This window comes from Hyperolius riggenbachi, chromosome 7 (genome assembly GCF_040937935.1).
Source record: "Hyperolius riggenbachi isolate aHypRig1 chromosome 7, aHypRig1.pri, whole genome shotgun sequence".
NCBI lineage: Eukaryota > Metazoa > Chordata > Amphibia > Anura > Hyperoliidae > Hyperolius > Hyperolius riggenbachi.
The window spans coordinates 175,122,795-175,150,332 of record NC_090652.1 but is presented as its reverse complement, the minus strand read 5'-3'; the positions used below and the strand labels follow the sequence as shown (position 1 = coordinate 175,150,332).

At 42.0% G+C, this 27,538-nt stretch overlaps 1 protein-coding gene across 2 annotated transcripts in view; it reads left to right on the top strand.

The window, feature by feature from the left end:
- GLS (glutaminase) overlaps nucleotides 1–27,538 on the top strand; it is a 752,941-nt gene that overhangs the window by 315,009 nt on the left and 410,394 nt on the right. For both annotated transcript variants that reach the window (XM_068244915.1, XM_068244916.1), the window contains exon 11: nucleotides 16,467–16,517. In XM_068244915.1, coding sequence (XP_068101016.1) covers nucleotides 16,467–16,517 — 51 coding nt within the window. The remainder of the gene's footprint in view (nucleotides 1–16,466; nucleotides 16,518–27,538) is intronic.

The following is a 27,538-nucleotide window of genomic DNA, read 5'->3' as shown; positions in this document are numbered from 1 at the left end:
CACCCAAAATGTATTAGCAGTTGTATATCAGAATCAGAATCAATTTTATTTTGCCAAGTTTGCACCTACAAGGAATTTGTCTTGGCAGTTGCTTAACAAACGCAAACAAAAACAATACAAGGACAGACAGTGTGTATATAACAAGTCAAGGACATTTATGCAAGTATAGTGGCAGTAAGCAATGTGAGAATTATTCATTTACAGTTCCGTGCTGATTACTATCAAGTCCTAGCAGCTCTAATGTGGTGCAGCATTAAGTATGGCTACCGCTTGAGGAAAAAAGCTGTTCCTGTGTCTGGAGGTTTTGGTAGCGATTGACCGGAATCTTACTCCTGAAGGCATGCGCTGGAAGATGGAGTAAGCTGGGTGAGAGGGGTCAGAGGCAATTTTGGTTGCTCTCTTTCTGCACCTGCTAGCGTAAAGATCCTGCAGGGAAGGTAAGCTACAGCCAATTATCCTTTCCGCTGTTCGGATGATGCGCTGCAGCCTCCCCTTTTCTAATGCTGAGCAGGAGCTGAACCATACAGTCATAGATGATGTTATGGTGGATTCGATAATTGCAGTGTAGAACTGCACCATTAAATTTTGAGTTAGGCCAAACTTTTTCAGCTGGCGTAGATGGTACAGCCTCTGTTGCGCTTTCTTGACAATAGCGGCAGTAGTGTTGTACCATTTTAGGTTGTGTGAGATTATGGACCCAAGAAACTTGAATGACTCTACCTGGGTTATTGTGGATCCATTTATTGTTAAGGGGAGGTGCTGGAGGGGAGATCTCCTAAAGTCTATTATCATCTCCATGGTTTTGAGAGCATTTAGTTCCAAGTTGTTGCTGCTGCACCAGGAGGAAAACTGTCCCACCACATGCCTGTATGCAGACTCATCCCCGTTTTGTATGAGACCAACTAATGTTGTCATCTGCAAACTTCAGAACCTTAACAGATGGATCTGTGGAGATACAGTCATTGGTGTACAGTGAGTAGAGCAGTGGGGAAAGCGCACAGCCCTGGGGTGCACCAGTACTGACGGTCAGAGAGCTTGATGTGTGTTTACCAAGTCTAACATGCTGTCTCCTATTGGTTAGGAAATCGGTTATCCATTTGCAGATGTATTCAGGTATGTGTAGCTGGGAGAGCTTGCTGTGTAGCAGAGATGACATTATGGTATTAAATGCGGAGCTGTAATCTATAAATAAAATCCTGGTGTAGGTTCCTGGGGTGTCTAGATGCTGTAGTACATAATAAACATGTTCACGGCATCATCTGCGGATCTGTAGTCCAGCAGGGGATTTGTGATGGATTTCAGATAAGCCATTAACAGTTTTTCGAATGTTTTCATGACCAATGATGTCAGGGCAACAGGCCTGTAATCATTTAAAAAGACACTGAAGCGGAAAAAAAAAATGATATAATGAATTGGTTGTGTACTATGAATAATTACTAGAAGATTAGCAGCAAAGAAAATATTCTCATACTTTTATTTTCAGGTATATAGTGTTTTTTCTAACATTGCACTATTCTATAATATGTGCAGATTACACAACACTCAGCATTCAAAATGATTCTTTCAGAGCAGTCTGTGAAGTAATGGCATCTCCTCTGGCAGAGGAAAAGTAAATAGTCCAGGAACAGTTGAGATAATAAAAGTCAGATAACAGCCCTCTCCACGACTAACTTAGTCGGAGAGCTTAATGGCTTGTTTGCATAGAGATAACAACTGGAGTTTCTCAACTCTTCCTGTACTGGAAACAATTAGACTGATGTATCTGATCTTAATGTTTTATTTCTTAGCTGTACTACACATACAAATCATATCATAATTTTTTTTTCGCTTCAGTGTCTCTTTAAACATGTAGGTTTTGAATTTTTTGGAATTGGTACAATGGTTGAGCTTTTAAAACAGGCCGGAACAATTGAGAGTTCGAGAGATGCTTTGAATATGTCTGTGAATACAGGAGCTAATTGATCGGCACAGAGTTTCAAGCATTTCGCAGAGACAGTGTCTGGCCCCATTGATTTCCTAGTGTTTTGTCTTTTTTTAAAGAGTCTGTTTACATCTGATTGGCATATTGTTAGAGCATGCACCTCTGGGGACAGGTCAATAGATTGTGTCTGGCCTCCTGTGTTGTGTAGATGCTGAGGCACCGCAGGGGGTGGAGACATTGGCTGGCAGGAGGAGTGTTCAGTTTGCCTGTTGCAGAGATGGAAATTATGTGAATTGACTTGGTGTGTTTGGCTTTTGTTGCTAGTGTCAAACCTGCAATAAAATGTATTCAGTTCATTTGCAAGCTGCAGGTTGTGTAGTGAGGGAGGAGATATCTTTCTGTAGCTGGTAATTTCATGCAGAGATTTCCATATTGTGAACGAGTCGGCGTTGGAACATTGTTTCTCAAGGTTTTTAAAATAATATTTTTTTGCATCAGTAATGGCTCTCTGCAGTTTGTATTTCACAGCTTTGTAGAAGACTTTATCGCCTGTACGATATGCCCTTTCTTTATCGAGGTGCAGCTTCCTAAGATGTGATGTAAAGCAGGGTTTATCGTTATTGTACCTGGTGCACTTTTTTGTGGGGATGCAGGACTCTTCACAAAAGGTAATATATGATGTCACAGCGTCAGTGTATTCATTAAGGTCACTGGTGGATTCTTTAAATATATTCCAGTTTTTTCCATCATCTAGCCACCAGTGGAATGCCTCAGGGTTTTACAGGGCCCTTTAAAGAGCCAAATACGTAATTTCATGATTCTTTTCAAATTTATGACCCCAAAGGTGCAAGGTAGATGTAAGGACTTTGTTTTCGTGACTAATGATAGGAATTTGAGATTTTTATTTTTTTTACAAAAAAGCAGTGCTCTTGGATTATATGGAAGTATTGATTCTGATTCAAATTGAACCCAGAGAGATAGATTATCAGATGCAAACCAACTAGTAAAATTAGAAAATAGGGCAACAAGATAATAAGTTCATATATTAGGTAGGTTCAATCCTCCTCGATATATTGGTCTGCACAAAGTCGATTTTTTTGACTTCAAGAGGCTTATCATTCCAGATAAATTGAAAGAGTTGGACTTGTAAGGAGTTAAATAAACTTTTATGTATTTTAATGGATAAGGTTCTAAACTGATATGAGTTTAGGCAGGGTAACTATCTTGCAGGCATGCATTTTTCCGAGCTAAGAGATTCTATGAACTTTTCAATTTCTGAGCAATTATAAAATACTTGGGACCTTAGCCCGTTTAATAACGGGCTCTAGGTCTGTCTCCGCCACCACCTGTCAGCGTACATGCACACGCCCCCGCTGCGAGCGCACACGCCCGGCTGGCTGGCTATCCTGCTCCTGTCCGAACAACGGCTGTCCCTGCAGCACATGCGCAGTAGCGCAAAGCAGGGCTACACACACCAACATGGGATGCAGAGACACAGGAGTTTTATTACATAGGATGGGAGATCAACTTAGGAAAATTAAATTTAAATAAAGTATTATATGACGAAGTTAAAGGGAACTAAAAGGTTAGAGGGATATATAGGCAGCCATATTTATTTCCTTTTAAACAATATCAGTTTCCTGACAGTTCTCTTGATCCTCTGCCTCTAATACTGTTAGCCATAGACCCTGAACAAGCATGCAGCAGATCAGGTGCTTTGACTCAGCAGACTCCGGTTTTACTGGATTAACCATATACTTGTTCCAGGGTTTTGACTCATACACTAATGCCAGAAGATCAACAGGACTGCCAGAAAACTGGCATTGTTCGTAGGGAAATAAATATGGCAGCAATAAATAAATGGGCAGCACGGTGGCGTAGTGGTTAGTGTTCTTGCCTTTCAGCGCTAGGTCCCTGGTTTGAATCCCAGCCAGGTCAACATCTGCAAGGAGTTTGTATGTTCTCCCCGTGTCTGTATGGGTTTCTTTCGGGCACTCTGGTTTCCTCTCACATCCCAAAAACATACAGATAAGTTAATTGGCTTCCACCTAAATTGGCCCTAGACTATGATACATGCACTACACGATGCATGCATAGATATGACTATGATAGGGACTAGATTGTGAGCCCCTCTGAGAGACAGTTAGTGACAAGACAATACACTCTTTACAGCGCTGTGTAATACATCAGCGCTAAATAAATACTTAAATAAGTGAAATAATGGCTCCCCCCATATCCTTTTCACCTTGGGTTCCCTTTAATGTAATCCCTAACCCCCCCCTTCCCCCGGCATACATTGATAACTTAATGTTTAATTGTAAAATATACATTTTAATTAGTAAGCTATGTTCGGTAAAATTCCTCTTTAAATTGTACTTGAAGAGACCTAAAAAAAAAACTTAGATACTCACCTAATAAGAGGGAATGCTCTGCATCCCATAGACCCTTTCCAATGCTCTTTCCGTTGCCTCGTTACACCACCGTTAGTGACCATTCAGGGTTGCACGACCCTAGCCATGAACGCTTGTTCACAGGCAGGTGTCTCCTGTCCGCGTGCCTCTTCCTCGCTCTGTGTGTGCTCCCTGAGATTATTCAATCCTTTGTTGCCTTTGTTTTCTGGCATTTGAAAGTGTTACCAATATGGCAACTAATGCAGACAGACACAGGCTCCAGTAAAGCCGAAGAGCACACACACACACACAGTATGGAGTGTGTAAGTGGCACACAAGGATGTGACAGCTGGCATCTGCCTGTAAACTATCCTTCATGGCAATCAGATGGGCCGGTTTTTCCTGCGCCATCCTCTACATTACAGTAAACAAATTTCATGCTCCAAGACCAATGCAAAGGCTTGACAAAGCCCACTTGTCTGGGTGAAGAGTGTAGGGGGGTCCTCCACTGCTGGGCATGCTTGCAAACTTTCATATAGTGTAGGGTGAGGGCTCACATTTCTTTATGATCCAAGTCATGAAACATGAGTACCTGTGGTGACATCATAGTGCAAATAATGCTGTGAAATTCTTAACTCCCCTGAAGTGAGAGGAATATGGAGGCTAACATATTTATTTCCTTTTAACAATGCAAATTGCCTAGCTGATCATCTGCCTGTAATTCATCCATAGACCTTAAACAAGCATGCAGATGAGTTGCTCTGACTCTTAACTCCATGCTTGTTTCAGGTATGTGAAATAGATCAACAGAGCTGCCAGCCAATTGGTATTGTTTAAAAGGAAATAAATATGACAGCCGCCTTATGCCTCTCTCTTCAGGTTCTCTTTAAAGAGACTCTGAAGCGAGTCTCAATCCACTTTTTTAACTTTTATTAATGTAAAGCACTATAAGCCCTGCTAAACTGCTGCATCCTCATGGCAAAACGAGGGGTCTATACCCCGCCCCCCCCCCCCAAATCCCCTCTTCTGAGTCTGGGGAGCGCTTCCTGCTTGAGGCAGAGCTTAGGTCTGTAGCTCTGCCTCTTCGCGCGCCAATCCCCGCTGATCGCCACCTCTCCCCGCCCCTCTCAATCTTCCTTCACTGAGAGAGGCGAGGGAGAGGCGGAGATCCGCAGGCAGATTGACACGCATGGAGGCAGAGCTGCAGCTCAAAGCTCTGCCTCCATGAGCAGCAAAATCCACGACAAGAAAGTCGTGGATTTTGCAGATGGGATTTGGGGGGGTATAAACCCCTAGTTTTGCCCTGGGGATGCGGCGGTTTAGCAGGGCTTATAGTGCTTTTCATTAAAAAAAGAGGAGTTAGACTCGCTTCAGAGCCTCTTTAACACAGTGTCTATGGGTAACTGTGCCTTTTATTCAGCCTTGCCTGCCTAACTACAGTTCTTGTTTTGAAAAATAATAATAATTATTATTATTATTGAAAATCACATATAAAAATTGCAGCGCTACGCAATGCAGTATGGATTATATTGTAATTAGGCTGCAAACAGAAATGGGATAGTGTTCCTTAGCCCATCAAAATTATCAGCAATACAAATAAAAAAACTCTTGCGTCTTAGCTAATTAAAGCTAGAACTTCTTTAATATAAAAGATAATTAAAATATGGTACCAAAATTGTACATATAAAATGAAATAGAATAGTATTAAATGTGCTTAATGCCTATTAGCATACAGTTCACCTCGATGAATGAGTAAATGACTGCTGCAGTGTAAGAAAGGAAAAACACAATCGAGAGCCCCAATAGTGTATTATTGATGATGAAGGAATGCCAAGGTAGCAGCAATTAGAATAGAAATATACTCACAAGTATGGGTTCAGGCAACCACTTAAAGCACTTATGGGGATATTAGGCCTGTCCTCACTCAGGCTAAAAAGTCACTCTCTGTAGAAGGAAAGAAGGGGTGTTCACCCATCCACCAGGTGGATAACAATAATTGCTATGGAAACAGAGGCGCCAGCAGAGTAAAAATTGATCATGGGTAAAAACAGATAAAAGTTGGGGGGCAAGGGAGGACTTACCTCCCCAAAACCAAACACAACCACTATGTATGGTTTAAACAAAATTTAATTTGTTCTCAAGAACAAATGCAACGTGTTTTGCAGGTCTCTAGCCCGCTTCCTCAGGCAATAATAAAGCTAGGAGTAACTGCAATATAAAACAACATCTAATAAAATAACATCTGCCTACACTAGCAGATTTATTATTTTCCAATGTTTACTGTATATAAGAAAAACGCTAAAAAAAAACAAATGCAGATTATGAACTCCAAAACTCGAAATCAATTTATATACTGTGCCCTGTATGACATAAAGTGAAATAAATACATTATTGGACATAACATCTCTATGTCTTCCTTGCTTGGTAAAGGTCGGTGTACCTATAGAAAAGATTTGTAGTACTCTGTATATATTAGACCCAGGAGAACAGCGCTTTGCACATATTCTCCCAAGTTCAATGCCACATCAATATATATGCGCACATACCATCTCCATATGCGTTAATAATTATACACATACATAATTACAAGTGTGTACCCACACATGCAAGTGTGCATGAAAAATCACATTAGAGTAGTTGTATCTTATTGGGGTTATCTATGAAAGATAGCCTATATAATCAAATGCTTCAATTCAATCCACAAATCACCTGATAGGGATCCTGATAGCAACCACCTGATAGCAACTATAACAGATTTTAACTTTTTTTCTCCCCAATAAGATGTTTATGCTCTTAAATAAAACAATATCAATATCTGCAATATGTTTCATATAATAGAGGATGCCACCTCAGAAGTTGTGTAGCCAAGTACAGCGCCTCTGTGCGGAGCGGGCGCTGTGTCTGCTTCTTATATAGTGAAGTTTTCGCTATGTAAAGAGGGACGAAAGATAGCATCATCGAGGGGACGTGGTTAGGGTGATGTGGTCATTCATTCCCTCTGCCTGTTTTGTGTTGATAGGCTATGTGTGAGTTGGTGGAAGTGTGTCATCTAAGGGCACATTTCCCTCTGCTGCCATATTTATTGTGGGTAAAAAAAAAAAAAAATTGGCTGGGAGTTGGATTTTCCGTGTGTACACATAAAATTGCATCCTAATGTTTACATATAATAAAATATAATATAAATTGCATATTCGGAGAGGGGAGTACCCACAGAAGTGTACTGCAAATAAACCGTATAGTACTGTCACTAAAACGAATTTTTATTTATATCTTTATCCGAAGTGTCTCTAAGACTTCATTATGTAGTGTAAACTTATCACTTGATCAGGGGCACTTGCTCCATCTGGTGGAAAAGGGAGACATGTATGCTAATAAGCATTAAGCACATTTAAATACTTCCCGGCGCTACGGTTGGGAGTGATTTGATTGATTGCTTGAATCAAAACGGAATTCTGAGGTACCTACGTTTGATGCTATTTAAGACCAATATGTCTAAAGATTTTTACCTATTGAGGACTGTTTGTGCTATGAGGCACTAACTGCAATTTTTTACAATATTTTTTTAGAAACTTGACAATTGGTCTGTAAAATTCATGAACTTCAATGTGTTATCAAGTTGCTAATAAGGATACCTAGGACAGCCTCTTTGTTGCCTGGAATAGGTTTGCATGAACTAGGAGCTTCCTTGTTGGTCTGAGGGACAATTGTATGTTTGTGGGTATCTATTCTATTTCATTTTATATGTACAATTTTGGTACCATACTTTAATTATCTTTTATATTAAAGAAGTTCTAGCTTTAATTAGGTAAGGAGCAAGAGTTTTTTTCATTTGTATTATTATTGATTTATAAAGCGCCAACATATTCTGTGGCGCTGTACAAGGTAAGAAACGAACATGGGGTACATAATAATACAATATTTGTTGGACAGCGCTACAATAATTGGATGGTTATTTGCTTAATAAGAATTGTGAATATTCCACATAAAATAAAAGTATTAAAAATGCATATTAAAAGTTCATTAGAATACAGTGTAAAAAATTGTCTGCTGCGCACTCTTGTCCGTTTTGTGTGTTTGCGCTCTGTGGGAAGGGTTAAGCAAATTCCCTTTAAAAGTCTGTGTAGTATCGCTCAGTAGCGCTCCGCTTTCATCAAATTCATCAAGATAAAACCCATAGGAATTGCACTCATCCGTTCCTTATAACCACTGTGAGATTGGTCATAAATCGCTTGTGTGTGTGTTGCCTCTGGTCTTAGGGGTCTCCACTCCGCAGGCGGGTTATCCAGTCCTCAGATGGTTGCTCCTTCCCTGATGCAGTGTTATTTCTCAGTTACCTCATAAGGAAATAGAGGTCGCATAGCGTAATTCCATATGGTTTAAAAAGTTTTATTAAAATTTACTCACACTCTGTAGTAGTAATGACAGCACATAGAGTATTAACGGCTCTCCCCCGTGCCTCCCAGGTAGGCTAACTAGGGTTTCCACGTTATCCCCGCTGTCTCCTCCGTGCAGTCCTTCCTGGATGTCCGTGGCTCTACCCGACGCGTTTCATCATACGCTTGACTCATCATAAGCGCCACGGACATCCAGGAAGGACTACACAGAGGAGACAGCGGGAATAACGTGGAAAGCTTTTAATAATAAAACTTTTTATACCATATGGAATTACGCTATGCAATCTCTATTTCCTTATGAGGTAACTGAGAAATAACACTGCATCTGGGAAGGAGCAACCATCTGAGAACTGGATAACACGCCTGAGGAGTGGAGACCCCTAAGACCAGAGGCAACACACACACAAGCGATTTATGACCAATCTCACAGTGGTCATAAGTAACGGGTGAGTGCAATTCCTATGGGTTTTATCTTGATGAATTTGTTGAAAGCGGAGCGCTACTGAGCATTAATACATAATAATACAGACAATAGTGTACACCAATATACAAGATACATAAGTAGTGACAAAATACAAAAAAATGATACAGAATACAAAATACAGAATTGGTAATGACAGTGATAAAAGTAACATAATAAATAAAATGTATAATAATTTCCAAGACACAAAAGGGGAGAGAACCCTGCCCTTGCGAGCTTACAATCTAAAGGGAATGGGAGGGGGAAACAAGAGGAGTGGTAGTATACAACAAATATATAGAGGCAGTGTGTTTTAGGATATCTAATAGGAGTGCAATTTGGCCTTAGGACAAAGGGAAGTGGTCTAAGGTAGTGCATATGCTTGTCGGAACAAATGAGATTTTAGAGAGCGTTTAAAGGTAACAAAGGTTGGCGAGTGACAGATGTGTTGTGGGAGGACATTCCAGAGGAGGGGGTGAAGCGCGTGCAAAATCTTGTAAACGTGAATGTGAGGAGATAAATCTAGAGGAGGACAACAGCAGATCATGTGCAGATCTGAGATTGCGATTGGGTTTGTATCTGGAAACAAGTGAGGATATGTACTGCAGAGAGAGATTGTGGAGAGCTTTGTAGGTTAGGGTTAGGAGTTTGAACTGGATCCTTTGGTTAATTGGCAGCCAGTGAAGAGCTTGACAAAGAGGGGCAGCAGAGGAAGATCGAAAAGAGAGATAAATGAGACAAGCAGCTGAGTTCAGTACCGACTGGAGCAGGGCCAGTCTGTTAGAAGGTAGTCCACAAACTGGTATGTTGCAGTAGTCCAGACGAGATATTATAATAGCATGTATTAACATTTTAGTTGTGTCTTGAGTGAAAAAAGGTTGCATGCGAGATATGTTTTTGAGTTGGAGATGGCAGGAGCTGGTTATGGAGTGAACATGAGGAATAAAAGAGAGAGATGAGTCAAATATTACCCCCTAGCACTGTGCTTTGGGAACTGAAGTTATGGGAGTGTTAACATTTATTGTTACTTCAGGCAGAGAGGTGGACAGAGACGGTGGAAAAATGATTAGTTCTGTTTAACTCATATTAAGTTTTAAGAAGCAAGAGGATATAAAAGTGGATATAGCAGACAAGCAGTCAGGAACACGTTTGAGGAGGGAGGTAAGGTCTGGGGCTGAGAGGTACAGTTGTGTATCGTCTGCATACAAGGGGTATTGAAACCCAAGTGAGTTGATTAAGTCACATAGACCGTGCATGTAGATGGAAAAGAGGAGGGGACAAAGGACAGAGCCTTGAGGAACAAAGCATGAGGAGAAGAGATCTGATCTGAGTAGGAGGCTGTGAAGGACCTTCCAGAGACGTAGGAAGATAACCATGTGAGAGCGAGGCTCTTTATTCCTACATTTGAAGGTATTTGTAGGAGTAAGGTGTGGTCAACAGTATCAAATGCTGATGACAGGTCAAGAAGGATGAGTATGGAAAATTGACCTTTGGATTTAGCTGTAAGAAGATCATTGGCCACTTTAATAAGGACAGTTTCTGTGGAGTGGTTAGAGCGAAAGCCAGTCTGGAACTGATCAAGTAGGGAGTTAGCAGATAAATAATGGCATAATTCTGCATGTATATGGCGTTCAAGTAATTTGGATGCAAATGGAAGAAGTGACACTGGGCAGTAGTTGGCGAGTGTGGTAGGATCTAGAGATTTTTAAGTAGTTGTGTCACAACAGTCTTTTTAAGTGGGAATGGAAAGATGCCAGTGGAGAGGGACAGTTTACATAGCGATGTTAGTGCAGGCATGTGAGATGAGGATAGCTGCACAATGAAATGGGAGGGAATAGGATTCAAAGGACATCTGGTTAGAAGAGCTTTGGATATTATAGTGGAGAGAGAATGTTCAGAGAGTGGAGAGAAGGCAGTTAGAGAGCAGTCAATGAGAGGTGTGGAGGTGGGATTTGAGGGCTGCATGGAGAATTCACTTCGTATTTTGTTAATTTTATCAGTGAAGTATGTTGCAAATTCTTCAGCTGATAGGCAAGATGAAGGGGGAGGGGGATGGAGAACGGAGTTCAAGGTGCGCTGAACAAGTGTTTTGGATTGTGGAAATGGGCGGATATTAGGGAAGAAAAATAGGTCTGTTTTGCTACAGAGTGCATTTCTGAAGTTTTTTTAAGGCTATTTTATATGAGATGAAGTCTTCACTTGTGTTACTTTTCCTCCAACGCCGTTCAGTTGCTCTAGAGCATCTTTTTAACGGTTTATTGGCTTTGGTCGTCCAGGGTTGGCGACGGACATGGTAAGGGCGGACATTGGCGAGAGGGGTAAAGTCATCCATGACTTTTGTAATGGAGCTGTTGTAGTTTATAGCAGCTGAGTCTGAGGCAGTGAAGGATTATGTGAGGAGAGGTGCCAGGGCAACAGAGACAAATTGCATGTTTAGATTGCGATAGTTTCTGCGAGTATGTGAGCGTGCTTGTGCCAGGATGGTAGGAAAAGAGGAGGAGAGAGAGAAGTTAAGTAGATTATGGTCAGAGTGGTAGTGGATCATTAGTAAAGTCAGTGACAGAGTGAATACGAGGTTGAGCGTGTGGCCATCAGTGCGGGTTGAGGTAGAAGACCACTGAGACAAGCCATAGGAGGAAGTGAGTGGTAGAAGTTTGTTGGATACAGTGTTATTGGTGTCAATATGAGTGTTAAAATCACCCATGATGGTGGTAGGGATTTCAGGACAGGAGCTGGAGAAGCCAGGCAGAGACATGATATAAGAAAACAGAAGCAGGGCCTGGAGGGCGGTAAATAACTGCAATTTGGAGGTCAGAAGGAGAGTATAGCTGGATTGCATGGACTTCAAAGGATGGCAGGGAGAGAGAAGGAATAGGAGTGAGAGGATTGAAGGAGCATTTATCTGAGAGGAGAATGCCCATACCACCACCATGTTTATTCCCACTTCTAGGAGGTGCTAAAGTGGAAACCTCCATAGGAGAGGGCGGCAGGTGAGACTGTGTCAGAAGGGGTCAGCCAGGTTTCAGTGATCCCAAAGAATGTGAAAGCATTGGAAATGAAAAAATCATGGATGAAGGGCAGTTTGTTGCAGACTGAGCGGGTATTCCAGAGGGCAGGGGGGAGTAGAGGAAAGGAGTGGAATATTAATAAGGTTACAGCAAGAGGGAGGGGAATTTGGTTTGCTGCAAACAGTGTGATTAGCAGGGGGGAGTGGGGTCCAGGGTTATGTGAAATGTCCCCAGCAGCAAGGAGGAGGAGTTAGGCAGACAGAGTGGAGCAGAGGGTGAGGTGAAGACTTACATTTAGATACAGTGTGACAAGGAAGGTGAGGTTGTAAGTATAAGAACATTTCATGAGAGGCGAGCTGTGGAGTGAATAGGAGGGATGGTGAAATGTACAGCATATTGCTGACAGCAGGAGGATGTAGTGTGTGAAGAGATTGAAGTCTGTAAGGATCTGTTCCACCATTGTGTGTGCTCTCGTTCAGTTCCTCTCAAGACAGAAATGTAGCCTTTCTCCCGTCCACTCCCCTGATAATTATCCAGTTTTGCATTAAATAAGAAGCTTATTTTCAGTCATGTGAATTGGAAAAGGGCATAATCACATACAGCAAAGCCCCACTCACACTTGTCCACCTGTTATAATTACAGTCTTTTCAAGTTAGACAGCAAGCTTCATAGAGGATAGCCACTTTCAGTTCCACCATCCAGCCTCTGCTTCAATGCAGAGGTCATGTATGTTCATGTGAATGGGCAGGGGCATAACTACAGTGACTTCTGTGGTAAGACTTCTGTATCAGACGGAGAAAAGTGGAGAAAGATCGAGCGCTCCGATCATGCATTAAAGTTTTATTTTCATTAAAGGACAACTGAAGTGAGAAGGGATATGGTGACTGCCATATTTATTTCCATTTATACAATACCAGTTGTCTGGCAGGTCTGCTAATCTTTCTGGTCAGTAGTGTCTGAATCATACCAGAAACAAGCATGCAGCTAATCTTGTCAGATCTCACAATTATGGCAGAAACGCCTGATCTGCTGCATGCTTGTTCAGGGGCTACGTCTAAAAGTATTCGAGGCAGAGGATCAGCAGGACAGCCAGGCAACTGGTATTGCTTAAAAGGAAATAAATATGGCAGCCTTCATATTCCTCTCGCATCAGTTGTTCTTTAATCGCAAGATAAATTGTACTTACTTAAAAGTGAGGTTAAAAGTGAGTATAGTCGGCCGCCCACGTCTCACATCTCCATCCAGAGGTCTGGCCAGGACCTAGGATCGCCCAGGACACCCTGGCAGCCTCGGCAAAGGAAGTAACACCACGATCCTAGGTCCTGGCCAGACCTCTGGATGGATATGAGATGTGGGCGGCCTACTACATGCACGTTTAACCTCACTTTTATTTTGCAATTAATGAAAACAAAACTTTAATGCACGATTGGAGCACTCTCTCTCTTTCGCTACTTTTCACAGCAATCCTGGCACCACCCAGTTGGAGAGCAGCACCAGCGTGCATAATGGTCACAATAAATTCATCTTAAGAATGGAAGACATTCAATCAGTAGCAGAGCGGAATAAAACTCTTTTTTTTCTAATTCGGTATCAAGCAGTACGGAGATCAGAGCAAGCTGTCATAGCTCACTATGACTTTTGTTTTTACAAGTTAGTACTGTGGGGTAACTGCGGCTTACCACACTGCAATGCGCCACCTTTGCAATGTTCACAGTTCAGCGAGTGCATCCTGGTGGTACATACATTGCGTTACTGCTAAAAGACCGCATTAACAGGTACAGTGAAGCTTAATTTTCATTAACTGTGTGCTTCACTGTATGCGAAGTTTGGTACGACTTTTTCATTCCTTTGCGTTCCAGTTACAGTTAGTTTAGTTGAAAAAAAGACATCCGTCCATCAAGTTCAACCAGAAAATATATATCTGCACATATCGCAGTTGATCCAGGGGAAGGCGAAAAACCTAACAAGGCCTGAGCCAATAAGCCTTAAAAGGAAAAATTCCTTCCCGACTCCAGATGGCAGTCAGATAAATCCCTCGATCAACTCTTCTGGGACTTGCCTAATAATTATAGCCGCGTTTGCCCTTCAATGCAAGGAAAGCACCCCAGCCCTCTTTAAAGGAAACCAGAGATAAAGAATGAAAAGTTAGTTATACATACCTGGGGCTTCCCGCAGGTCCAGAAACCCTGATCGCTCCCACGTAGCGGTCTGAAGCCTTCCCCGTTTGCCGCAACGGCTCATGGACTTCCAGGGGGCGTGGCCAGCCTACGCAAGTGAAGTGCGCTCCTTGCGTATCTCTCCAGCAGCCGCTGGAGAGGTACGCAAGGAGCGCACTTCAGCTACGCCTTGACTGGCCAGTCGGCTGAAGTCACGGGAGCCGGTGCGGCAAACGGGGAAGGCTGAGGACCGCAGCGTGGGAGCGATCAGGGTTTCTTGAGCTGCGGAAAGCCCCAGGTATGTATAACTAACTTTTAATTCTTTATCTCTGGTTCTCTTTAAATGCAGATATAGAGTTTGCCATAACTACTTCCTGAGGTAAGATGTTCCAGATTTGAACCACTCTGTGTGAAGGACCCCTTTTGTAAATAGATGACAAAAAACATTTTCCTCCATACGCAAAATCATGTCCCCTTGTCCGTCGTACAACCCTAGGGACAAAAAGCTCATCTGCCAAGCTTTTGGATTGCCCTCTGATGTTCAGTATTTATACATGTTAATCAGGTCACCTCTCAGTCGCCTTTTTTCCAAGCTAAATAAGCCCAGTTAGTCCAACCTTTCTTGTCAAGTGAAATCCTCCATCACTCTGATTAATTTAGTTGCCCATCTTTGTACCCATTCTAGGTCAGTGTCTTTTCTATTGTGTGGTGCCCAAAACTGTATCCTATGCTCCAGATGTGGCTTCATTAGTGATTTATACAGAGAAAGTAGTATACCAGCATCTTGAGATATTATTTTATGCATCTCAGAATTGTATTTGCTTTAGCTACCACTGCTTGGTATTGTATATGATTACTTAGCTTGTTATTAACTAGTATTTCTAAGTCCTTATCTAAGTCTGATGTTCCCAGCTGTATGCCATTTATTTTATATGGTGATCTACCATTGGTACGTCCAAGGTGCATGACTTTACATTTACCAACATTAAATTTCATCTGCCATGTGCCTGTCCATATGGCCATGTTGTCAAAATCCTAATGCAATATCTCACTCCCCATCTTGTTGATAATTCTTCATAATTTTGTATCATCTGCAAAAATAGCTACATTACTATGTATTCCATCTGCTAAATTATTAATAAATAAATTGAAAAGAATTGGACCAAGTACTGACCCCTGCGGTACCCCACTGTTATCCATTTTCCATTTTGAGTATGTTCCGTTTACCACCACTTTTTGACTTCTTTATCCACATACACACATTTTCTCCTAGCCCCTGTATCCTCAGTTTCTGCACCAAGCTATATTGGGCAACAGTGTCAAAAGCCTTTGCAAAGTCCAAGTACACTACATCTATAGCTTTCCCAAGATCTAAATTTTCATGTTGGTAAGACAGGATATGTCTTTAGAAAAAACATGCTGTCATACTGAAATAAGATTATTCTGTGCTACATAATATTGTATAGAATCCCATAGGATACCTCCTAACAATTTACACACACCTGATGTTAAGCTTACAGGTCTATAGTTTCCTGGTTATGATTTTCTGGTTATGAAACACTGCAACAACACAAACGGCAAGAAAAATCTAAAAGAGGTTTTTGTAACCATCCTGATGCCAAATACTCTATTCAATAAAATAAACAGAATGTTTAAACAGAAGCGCCAGATAAGAATTAAAAGGCTAAAAACCCTTTAGAAATGGAGGTAGTGGTGGATTGACCTCCCACAAGTTGACTCAAGAGTCAGTTTTCACTGGAAAAGTAATTTTATTCAAGGTAACTCCACAAATATGCAATGCGTTTCACGGGTGATATCCCACTTCATCAGGCAGTAGAAGGCACTTTTAGAAAATCCAGACAGGTATGAGCGCTCATACCTGTCTGGACTTTCTAATCTCACCACCTGCCTACATAGTGGTTACTGGAGGTAACTAGCTTTATGAGTAGTAGTATATCTGCTCATATATTATTTATCATATTCATTGAATTGACATATTGCACTATTGCACTCTGCTTTTTGTTTTTAAACTATTAAATAAAATGGCTGCAGCTCTTATTAATATTTTATTTTTTTCTGTAATTTATTCGACCGTTAACTGTTTTTTTTTTTTTTCCCCCTTTTATCTTTGAATCAGTGTTTTCCAGAGCACACTGATATGGTTGGGACCTTGGATTTTTATTTCCAGGTAAGTACATTAATATTGCAATCTACTGGACATAAGATTAGTGGTTTAAAAAAGCCCACTTTTTTTTTTTTTTAATCTGTCACACTGTTCCTATCTCATACTGCGTGGTGTTCACCTTGCAGCTCCAGTCATCATTTATGTTGTTTGCTTTGATTCACACATACAATGCTGAACTCTGTTATAGCACTGCTTCTTTGCTTGTTAGCATTGTGGATATCACAGATTGTGTTACAGGTACAGTATATTTATTGTGAAGGTGCCAAATATTTTTTTTCTTTAATTTAATTTTTCTTTAACTTATTCATTTTTTTTAATTCATCATGTATAGAGGTTAATGAGGATTTAAAAACACTAATTTTATTGATCCAAATAAAACAAACCCTCAGGCTAGATTCACAGTGGGACATTGTGTTTTGATGCACAACGCCCAAAAAGGTCGCAAAGCAATGTTCCCATCGCATACAGCAGATACAGTAGAGCAATACAGGCAATGAAAAGTATGCTTCCAAGTCATTACTGAGCATCTGCAAACAGTCTAACACAGCTAATAACGTGTGTAACACACTGCATGCAGTACTTTCACTTAACGTGCAGCGTTAGACACCAACGCAATATGTGCACTGTTAACGGTACATTGAGTTTTCATTGCAGTGCACTATTCTGCGCTAAATTTTGTTTTAACGTGCGACTTTAACGGCCCACTGTGAACTTAGCCTCAGAGATTGTATTGCGTTTTTTGGGACTAGGTTCCCGCAACTTCAGGCATATAAGGAACGCAAAATCAAAGCAACTTAAAGGAAAACTAAAAAAAAAAACAAAAAAACTGAAAGACACAGAGAGCCCAATATAGTGTAGTATGTAATGGTACATGACATTAATACTCACAAACCAGGGTTACTATCCAGGCAACCACTGTAAGGCCAGGTGGGAAGATTATACCTGTCCCCACTCTGGATTAAGAAGTCACTCTCTGTAGATCGGAAAAAAGGAGGCAACACCCCTCCAAACAGGGTGGACTTAAATCATGTACAGGCAAACAGAGGCGCCAAAAGAATAAAGGTCGATAAAAAGTTTAAAAATGGAGGGAAGCTGAGGTGGATTTCCCTCCTCCAGATAGACACAACAAACTGTTGATAGAGTTCAACCAAATATTTATTTACATACTCCAGAAAGTGTAATGCATTTCGCAGACATATCTCGCTTCCTCAGGCTATGTACAAAGCATAAAACTCATGCAGGTCTAGCACAAAGCAAAGCTCCTCCTATTGGTGTGCATAATAGCAATTATTGCGACGGCCACGTGAGTTACAACCTGTTTGGAGTGGGCAACGTAGGAGCAAGAGCAGTTGTCTCTCATTCCTCAAACAATCTTACTGTGTGTTTAGGGGGGGGGGGGGGGAAGGGGCCAGGATAACAGAGCGTGCCAGTCAATTTTTACATCCGCAGCATTACCTGCAAAGGTAGACTATTCCTCTGTCCCGTTGCTGTCCGTGTCATCAGGGGACACTGACTTACAGGTACCTGGGAAATGAAAAGCACTACACACCAAAAATATATGCAGAGTCCTTTATTTATATTGTTTTTACATTCATTATCAATGTTGCCGAAGAACTGATTTCTTTGATATTGTTCCTTTACCAGACTTGGCTAAAAATAATTTCACAAAGCTAAATTATATATAATACCACTATAGTTAATGTATTATTGCATATTTGCATAAAAAATACAAATTGCATGAAAAATACAAATTGCATGAGAAATACAAATTACATGAAAAAAAGAAGAAAACAAATTTGCCTGATACCTAAATATGCATATACAGTGTTCTCCCCAGGAATATTTTCCGGCTGGGTGGCATGAAAAAGTAGCTGGGTGGGGAAGTAAGGTCACGCTGGGGGCTGCTTGGTGAGAAAGTAAGGAAACGCTAAACGGAGAGGGAGTGTCACTGGGGGGGGGGGGGGGGTTTGGAATCACACTGGGTGTGGAGAGGTCGGCATCACACTGAGTGCTACTAGGTGGGGAAAAACTCTTTGGAGAAACAAAAATTGCATTACGAATGCTCACAAAATGCTGCATGCAGTGCATTTGTAATTTTCATACAAATAGCAACTGTAGTGTAAATGCTACCGTAGGGCAACTTTGTCATAGCGATTCTCTGTTCGCTGGCATTCAGCAAAGCTTTGAAAATTTCCTGAAAGCACCCCGTGTGAATGCTTCATCATCACATATATGACCAGACATCAATAACCACTCCGTGCATGCAATGTATGTGACACCTGCTGCTGGATAGGCTATATCAAATTTTTAGACAGATGTCTGCTTATAAATACAAATCTTTATTATTGCACATGCTGCATACAAATACCCTCAACCCCCATTAAAATGGCCTAATTGGGTTGTATACTTTTGGAGCCATACACAGCCGGCTGTGTCATTTACTCAACCACTTTTACACCGCACTCAACCTGAAAGTTCACACTACTCCCAGGAGCAAATCAATTTCTGCAGCTGCCAGTTGATTGCCCTTAGATAAGGTCTCAGTTTAAAGTGCAGTTCATTCCCACAGCATCAGCTTAGTTGCTATATATTAGCCTTAAATTAATTGGCTAAGCAGTCACAGTTCCTTCAATAGACCTCTCTCCATCTAGATATATATCACAGGAGTTTCCCAACTGCACACTTAGCCAAGTCCAAAATTGCTTTGTATCAGCTGATAAAAGTATAGCGTTAGGTTGGCGGCACAACGTTTTAGTTCTGCCCGAGAGGGCTCTCACCACCTCCACGGGCTGCAACAGTATTCCTTCGCCGGCTCTCCACCAGGCTCTGCTTCTCCGCTGTATGTGTTCTCGCCGTGTCCCTGCCGCTCTCTCAGCTGCCTAAGCAGCGTATTGAGCTGTAGCTGCTGGTTGCTGGTGTGTTCGTTCAGATGATCGCCCACCCAATGGGCTTCCTCAGATGGTTAGACATCTGAGGAAGCCCATTGGGTGGGCGATACTGGTAATGGTGTGGCCTAGAGGGTGGCGTCATCTAAGCGATCATACCTGCAACCAGCAGCTACAGCTCAATACGCTGCTTAGGCGGCTGAGAGAGCGGCTGGGACACGGTGAGAAAACATACAGCGGAGAAGCCGAGCGTGGTGGAGAGCCGACGGAGGAATACTGTTGCAGCCTGTGGAGGTGGTGAGAGCCCTCTCGGGCATAACTATAACGTTGTGCTGCCAACCTAACACTATACTTTTATCAGCTGATACAAAGCAATTTTGGACTTGGCTAAGTGCGCAGTTGGGAAACTCCTGTGATATATATCTAGATGGAGAGAGGTCTATTTAGGGAACTGTGACTGCATAGCCAATGAATTTAAGGCTAATATATAGCAACTAAGGCCACATACAGACATCAGACTATAGTCTTTGGAAACTGAAAGATCACAGACCAATCTTACCACCCTTCATGTAGTATGAGAGCCATACTCTACACAGTCTTTTCTATGGAGCTGAACTCCACATCAAAAAAAAATCTCTGCAAGATGCTGCACACACAGATGCTGTACAGACACAAAAGATCAGTATCTGCAAAAGATCTGTTCCTGCCAAAAATCCATTCCTGCAAATTGCAATGATAGTCTATGAGATCTGCAGATCTTCATACACACATGATTTAACTGACATTTATCTGCAGATCAGATCCACCAGGATGGATTTTCAGATCTGCAGATCTGCAGATGAATGTCAGTTAAATCATGTGTGTATGATGATCTGCAGATCTCATAGACTATCATTGCAATTTGCAGGAATGGATTTTTGGCAGGAACAGATCTTTTGCAGATACTGATCTTTTGTGTCTGTACAGCATCTGTGTGTGCAGCATCTTGCAAAGATTTTTTTCTGATGTGGAGTTCAGCTCCATAGAAAAGACTGTGTAGAGTATGGCTCTCATACTACATGAAGGGTGGTAAGATTGGTCTGTGATCTTTCATTTTCCAAAGACTATGGTCTGATGTCTGTATGTGGCCTAAGCTGATGCTGTGGGAATGAACTGGTGGCTCCCCTCATGGAGGGTTAAGTACTATATTCAGGGCAGTATCTATTAAGAGGCACCGTGGGCCGCTGCCATGGGCGGTTCGTGGGGGGGGGGGGGCACCTATAGTTCATTTATTTATCATTTTTTTTCTTTTAAATGTTTTATTTAGAAAAGAGAGCGGCGGAGAGTGCACACACATGTGGAGGGGAACTCGCGCTCCCCCCCCCCCCCCCGCCCTCCACCAGAGTGGCAGCAGCCGGCCGGGACGTGATCCTGCACTCTGCATGCCGCTGGTGTGGTCTAGTTAGTGACGTCACTAGACCAGGTATCGGCATGCAGAGTCGGACTAGGTAAGCTGATTGCTTGCCGCTGCCCCATCTGGCTGCACTGCATTGAGGGGAAGGGGGAGCGGGAGCACCAGGTGAGGGAAGGGGGGGAAGAGTTCCCTCCCGCCTTCACGCTGCTGTGTGTGCTCCGCTCTATCTTCTCTGGTGACATGCTGCCCACTGTACGATTATTCTCTGGTGAAATGTTGCACTCATTTTGATTATTCTCTGGTGAAATGCTGCACTCATTTTGATTATTCTCTGGTGAAATGTGGCACTCATTGCGATTATTCTCTGGTGAAATGCTGCACTCATTTTGATTATTCTCTGGTGAAATGTTGCTCTCATTGCGATTATTCTCTTGTGAAATGTTGCTCTCATTACGATTATTCTCTGGTGAAATGTGGCACTCATTGCGATTATTCTCTGGTGAAATGTTGCACTCATTGCGACTATTCTCTGGTGAAATGTGGCACTCATTGCGATTATTCTCTGGTGAAATGCGGCACTCACTGCGATTATTCTCTGGTGAAATGTGGCACTCATTGTGACAGGGCTGTGGAGTCGGAGTTGAGGAGTCGGAGTCGGGGCAATTTTGGGCACCCGGAGTCGGAGTTGGAGTCGTGGTTTCAGAAACTGAGGAGTCGGAAGATTTTTGTACCGACTCCACAGCCCTGCATTGTGATTATTCTCTGGTGAAATGTGGCACTCAATGCGTTTATTTTCTGATGAAATGTTGCACTCATTGCATTTTTCTGCTGAAATTTTGCCCACATTGCGATTATTTTATGGTGAAGTTCTGCACTCATTGCAATTATTCTCTGGTGAAATGTGGCACTCGTGGTTATTCTCTGGTGAAATGTGGCACTCGTGATTATTCTCTGGTGAAATGTGGCACTCATTGTGATTATTCTCTGGTGAAATGTGGCACTCGTGATTATTCTCTGGTGAAATGTGGCACTCATTGCGATTATTCTCTGGTGAAATATGGCACTCGTGATTATTCTCTGGTGAAATGTGGCACTTATTGCGATTATTCTCTGGTGAAATGCGGCACTCATTGCGATTCTTTTGTGGTGAAATGTTGCACTCATTGCATTTTTCTGCTGAAAGTTTGCCCACATTGCGATTATTTTATGATGAAACATTGCTGCATTACGATTATTTTATGAAGAAATTGCGATTATTGCGATTATTCTCTGGTGAAATGTGGCAATTATTGCGATTATTCTCTGGTGAAATGCAGCACTCATTGCGATTATTTTCTGGTGAAATGTTGCACTCATTGCGATTATTCTCTGGTGAAATGTTGCACTCAATGCGTTTATTTTCTGATGAAATGCTGCACTCAATGCGTTTAGTTTCTGATGAAATGTTGCACTCATTGCGTTTATTTTCTGCTGAAATGTTGCACTCATTGCGTTTATTTTCTGCTGAAATGTTGCACTCATTGCGTTTATTTTCTGCTGAAATGTTGCACTCATTGCATTTTTCTGCTGAAATGTTGCACTCATTGCGATTATTCTCTGGTGAAATGTGGCACTCATTGAGATTATTCTCTGGTGAAATGTTGCACTCAATGCGTTTATTTTCTGATGAAATGTTGCACTCATTGCGTTTATTTTCTGCTGAAATGTTGCACTCATTGCGTTTATTTTCTGCTGAAATGTTGCACTCATTGCATTTTTCTGCTGAAATGTTGCACTCATTGCGATTATTCTCTGTTGAAATGTTGCACTCATTGCGATTATTCTCTGATGAAATGTGGCACTCGTGATTATTCTCTGGTGAAATGTTGCACTCATTGTGATTATTCTCTGGTGAAATGTTGCACTCATTGTGATTATTCTCTGGTGAAATGTGGCACTCATTGCGATTATTCTCTGGTGAAATGTGGCACTCATTGCGACAGGGCTGTGGAGTCGGAGTCGGGGCAATTTTGGGCACCCGGAGTCTGAGTTGGAGTCGTGGTTTCAGAAACTGAGGAGTCTGAGTCGGGAGTCGGAGTCGCATGATTTTTGTACAAAATCCACAGCCCTGTTAAGTATTAGGCTAAGGAGTCGGAGTCGAGGAGTCGGAGTCTGAGCAATTTTGGGTACCCGGAGTCGGAGTTGTGGTTTCAGAAACTGAGGAGTCGAAGTTGGAGTCGGAAGATTTTTGTACTGACTCCACAGCCCTGCATTGCGATTATTCTCTGGTGAAATGTTGCACTCAATGCATTTTTCTGCTGAAAGTTTGCCCACATTGCGATTATTTTATGGTGAAACATTGCTGCATTACGATTATTTTATGGAGAAATGTGGCACTCATTGCGATTATTCTCTGGTGAAATGTGGCACTCGTGATTATTCTCTGGTGAAATGTGGCACTTATTGCGATTATATTCTGGTGAAATGCGGCACTCATTGCGATTATTTTCTGGTGAAATGTGGCACTCACTGCGATTATTCTCTGGTGAAATGTGGCACTCACTGCGATTATTCTCTGGTGAAATGTGGCACTTATTGCGATTATTCTCTGGTGAAATGTGGCACTCAATGTGATTATTCTCTGGTGAAATGCTGCAACCATTGCGATTAGTCTCTGGTGAAATGTTGCACTCATTGCTATTATTCTCTGGTGAAATGTTGCACTCATTGCGATTATTCTCTGGTGAAATGCTGCACTCATTGCGAATAGTCTCTGGTGAAATGTTGCACTCATTGCATTTGTTTTCTGCTGAAATGTTGCACTCATTGCGATTATTCTCTGGTGAAATGTGGCACTTATTGCGATTATTCTCTGGTGAAATGTGGCACTCAATGCGATTATTCTCTGGTGAAATGTGGCACTCATTGCGATTATTCTCTGGTGAAATGTGGCACTCATTGCGATCATTCTCTGGTGAAATGAGGCACTCATTGCATTTGTTTTCTGCTGAAATGTTGCACTCATTGCGATTATTCTCTGGTGAAATGTGGCACTTATTGCGATTATTCTCTGGTGAAATGCGGCACTCAATGCGATTATTCTCTGGTGAAATGCTGCACTCATTGCGATTATTCTCTGGTGAAATGTGGCACTCACTGCGTTTATTCTCTGGTGAAATGCGGCACTCAATGCGATTTATTCTCTGGTGAAATGTGGCACTCATTGCGATTATTCTCTGGTGAAATGTGGCACTCGTGATTATTCTCTGGTGAAATGTGGCACTCATTGCGATTATTCTCTGGTGAAATGTGGCACTCAATGCGATTATTCTCTGGTGAAATGTGGCACTCATTGCGATTATTCTCTGGTGAAATGCGGCACTCAATGCGATTATTCTCTGGTGAAATGTGGCACTCAATGCGATTATTCTCTGGTGAAATGTGGCACTCATTGCGATTATTCTCTGGTGAAATGTGGCACTCATTGCGATCATTCTCTGGTGAAATGTGGCACTCATTGCATTTGTTTTCTGCTGAAATGTTGCACTCATTGCGATTATTCTCTGGTGAAATGTGGCACTTATTGCGATTATTCTCTGGTGAAATGTTGCACTCATTGCGATTATTCTCTGGTGAAATGCTGCACTCACTGCGATTATTCTCTGGTGAAATGTGGCACTTATTGCGATTATTCTCTGGTGAAATGTGGCACTCAATGTGATTATTCTCTGGTGAAATGCTGCAACCATTGCGATTAGTCTCTGGTGAAATGTTGCACTCATTGCTATTATTCTCTGGTGAAATGCTGCACTCATTGCGATTAGTCTCTGGTGAAATGTTGCACTCATTGCATTTGTTTTCTGCTGAAATGTTGCACTCATTGCGATTATTCTCTGGTGAAATGTGGCACTTATTGCGATTATTCTCTGGTGAAATGTGGCACTCAATGCGATTATTCTCTGGTGAAATGTGGCACTCATTGCGATTATTCTCTGGTGAAATGTGGCACTCATTGCGATCATTCTCTGGTGAAATGAGGCACTCATTGCATTTGTTTTCTGCTGAAATGTTGCACTCATTGCGATTATTCTCTGGTGAAATGTGGCACTTATTGCGATTATTCTCTGGTGAAATGCGGCACTCAATGCGATTATTCTCTGGTGAAATGCTGCACTCATTGCGATTATTCTCTGGTGAAATGTGGCACTCACTGCGTTTATTCTCTGGTGAAATGCGGCACTCAATGCGATTATTCTCTGGTGAAATGTGGCACTCATTGCGATTATTCTCTGGTGAAATGTGGCACTCGTGATTATTCTCTGGTGAAATGTGGCACTCATTGCGATTATTCTCTGGTGAAATGTGGCACTCAATGCGATTATTCTCTGGTGAAATGTGGCACTCATTGCGATTATTCTCTGGTGAAATGCGGCACTCAATGCGATTATTCTCTGGTGAAATGCGGCACTCAATGCGATTATTCTCTGGTGAAATGTGGCACTCATTGCGATTATTCTCTGGTGAAATGTGGCACTCATTGCGATCATTCTCTGGTGAAATGTGGCACTCATTGCATTTGTTTTCTGCTGAAATGTTGCACTCATTGCGATTATTCTCTGGTGAAATGTGGCACTTATTGCGATTATTCTCTGGTGAAATGTGGCACTCAATGCGATTATTCTCTGGTGAAATGTTGCACTCATTGCTATTATTCTCTGGTGAAATGTTGCACTCATTGCAATTATTCTCTGGTGAAATGTTGCACTCATTGCGATTATTCTCTGGTGAAATGCGGCACTCAATGCGATTATTCTCTGGTGAAATGCTGCACTCATTGCGATTATTCTCTGGTGAAATGTGGCACTCACTGCGTTTATTCTCTGGTGAAATGCGGCACTCAGTGCGATTATTCTCTGGTGAAATGTGGCACTCATTGCGATTATTCTCTGGTGAAATGTGGCACTCGTGATTATTCTCTGGTGAAATGTGGCACTCGTAATTATTCTCTGGTGAAATGTGGCACTCATTGCGATTATTCTCTGGTGAAATGTGGCACTCATTGCATTTGTTTTCTGCTGAAATGTTGCACTCATTGCGATTACCTTCTGCTGAAATGTTGCCCACATTGTGATTATTTTATGGTGAAACATTGCTGCATTACGATTATTTTATGGTGAAATGCTGCCCCATTACAATTATTTTATAGTGAAACACGTTGAAACATTTAGAAAATGTTTTAACGTGGACTAAGGCACAGCAATACAAAGTCTGTGTAACATTCACAGTGCACACGTTGCGTTTGTGTGTAACGTGTAGCATGTTTAGAAAGTGCTGCATGCTGTATGATATACATGTTAACTACGTTGGACTGTTTTTGCACATGCTCAGTAATGACCTGGAAGCATACTTTTCATTGCCTGTATGCCCTACTGTATGCGACGATAACAGGGCATAGAGTTGCGTTGTGACCTTTTTGGGATTTTAATGTTGCATCAAACCACAACGTCCCACTGTGAAAGTATCCTCAACCTAAATAACCGTAACTGCTGAGACAAGACAGGCTAAACTTGATGTAAATTGCTGAACTGAACTTTTTGCCATTCATATGAGGATACTGAAAGCAGGCTATCTCAGTGATTTCACTGAACAATAAGGGGTTAATTAATACTAGCAAAGGACTTGTCGGTTCGTGATTAAAGTGTACCAGAGCTGACAAAATAAAGATTTTATACATACCTGGGGCTTCCTTCAGCCCCGTCCGCCTGGATTGCACCCACGCCGCCATCCTCCGATGTCTGCAGAGGAAGCCCCATGTATGTATATTGCTCAGTACCCACAATACGTTTTTCTGCTCTATTTTCCACCAGATGTTTTTTTCCGCTCGATTCTGCACTCGGTTCTCTTATCTTCTGCTCATTTTTCTTATTTTTTTCCATTCACTTCTATGAGCAATTTGGAGTAATATCGGACATGACGGAATTTATCAATCGGATGCATCTATTGTACAGAAAAACGTAACGTGTGTACCCAGCATAAAATCTTTTTGTTTTGTCAGCTCTGAGTCCCTTTAATTGCCAGGACACAGGAGGCAGAGAAAATGCTGCACCAGAATTATGTTACAGCACCTGTAAACCCTTATCTCTCTGGTTACACTGGTCAGAAGAAAGAAACTTTGTTGATATGTTAATGAGCCACACTTATTTGATGCTTCAAGACACTCTTAAGGTGCGTACACCCGCACTACTTCTGCCGACTGGTCCGTCAGACCCTCCAGCTGGGCAGATGTTCAGCCAACAGTAGCGCGTGTACACGCTGTCGGCAGACTGATAATGCCGACAGATGTACACGTGCTACTGTCAGCTGAATGTCCGCCCCGCAGGAGGGTCTGACGGACCCGTCGTTGGCGGAAGTAGTGCATGTGTACGCACCTATATGTATGATAGGAGGGGAGGGGGCTTTGTGCCTGCTGTTCTGACAGGGATAAGAGAAGGAGAAGAGTCTGTCCTCTGTAGTAATGGGGGGAGATCGGGTGACTCACCAAAAGGAAAGCAATAGATGGCAGGAAATAAACGCATTTTGGGCCACATTTTACCTAAAAAAAAATAAAAAAAAAATTACTCACCTCACAGAAGTCTTCTCCGGCTGGCCGGCAGCTCCTCGGACGATCCTCCTGCAGTCTCCCGCGCTGACAGGCAGAGCAGGGCTACGGGAAGATGGTGCCCGAAGCCCTGTACTGGAGACACAAATAGTCTCCAGTATAGGGCTTC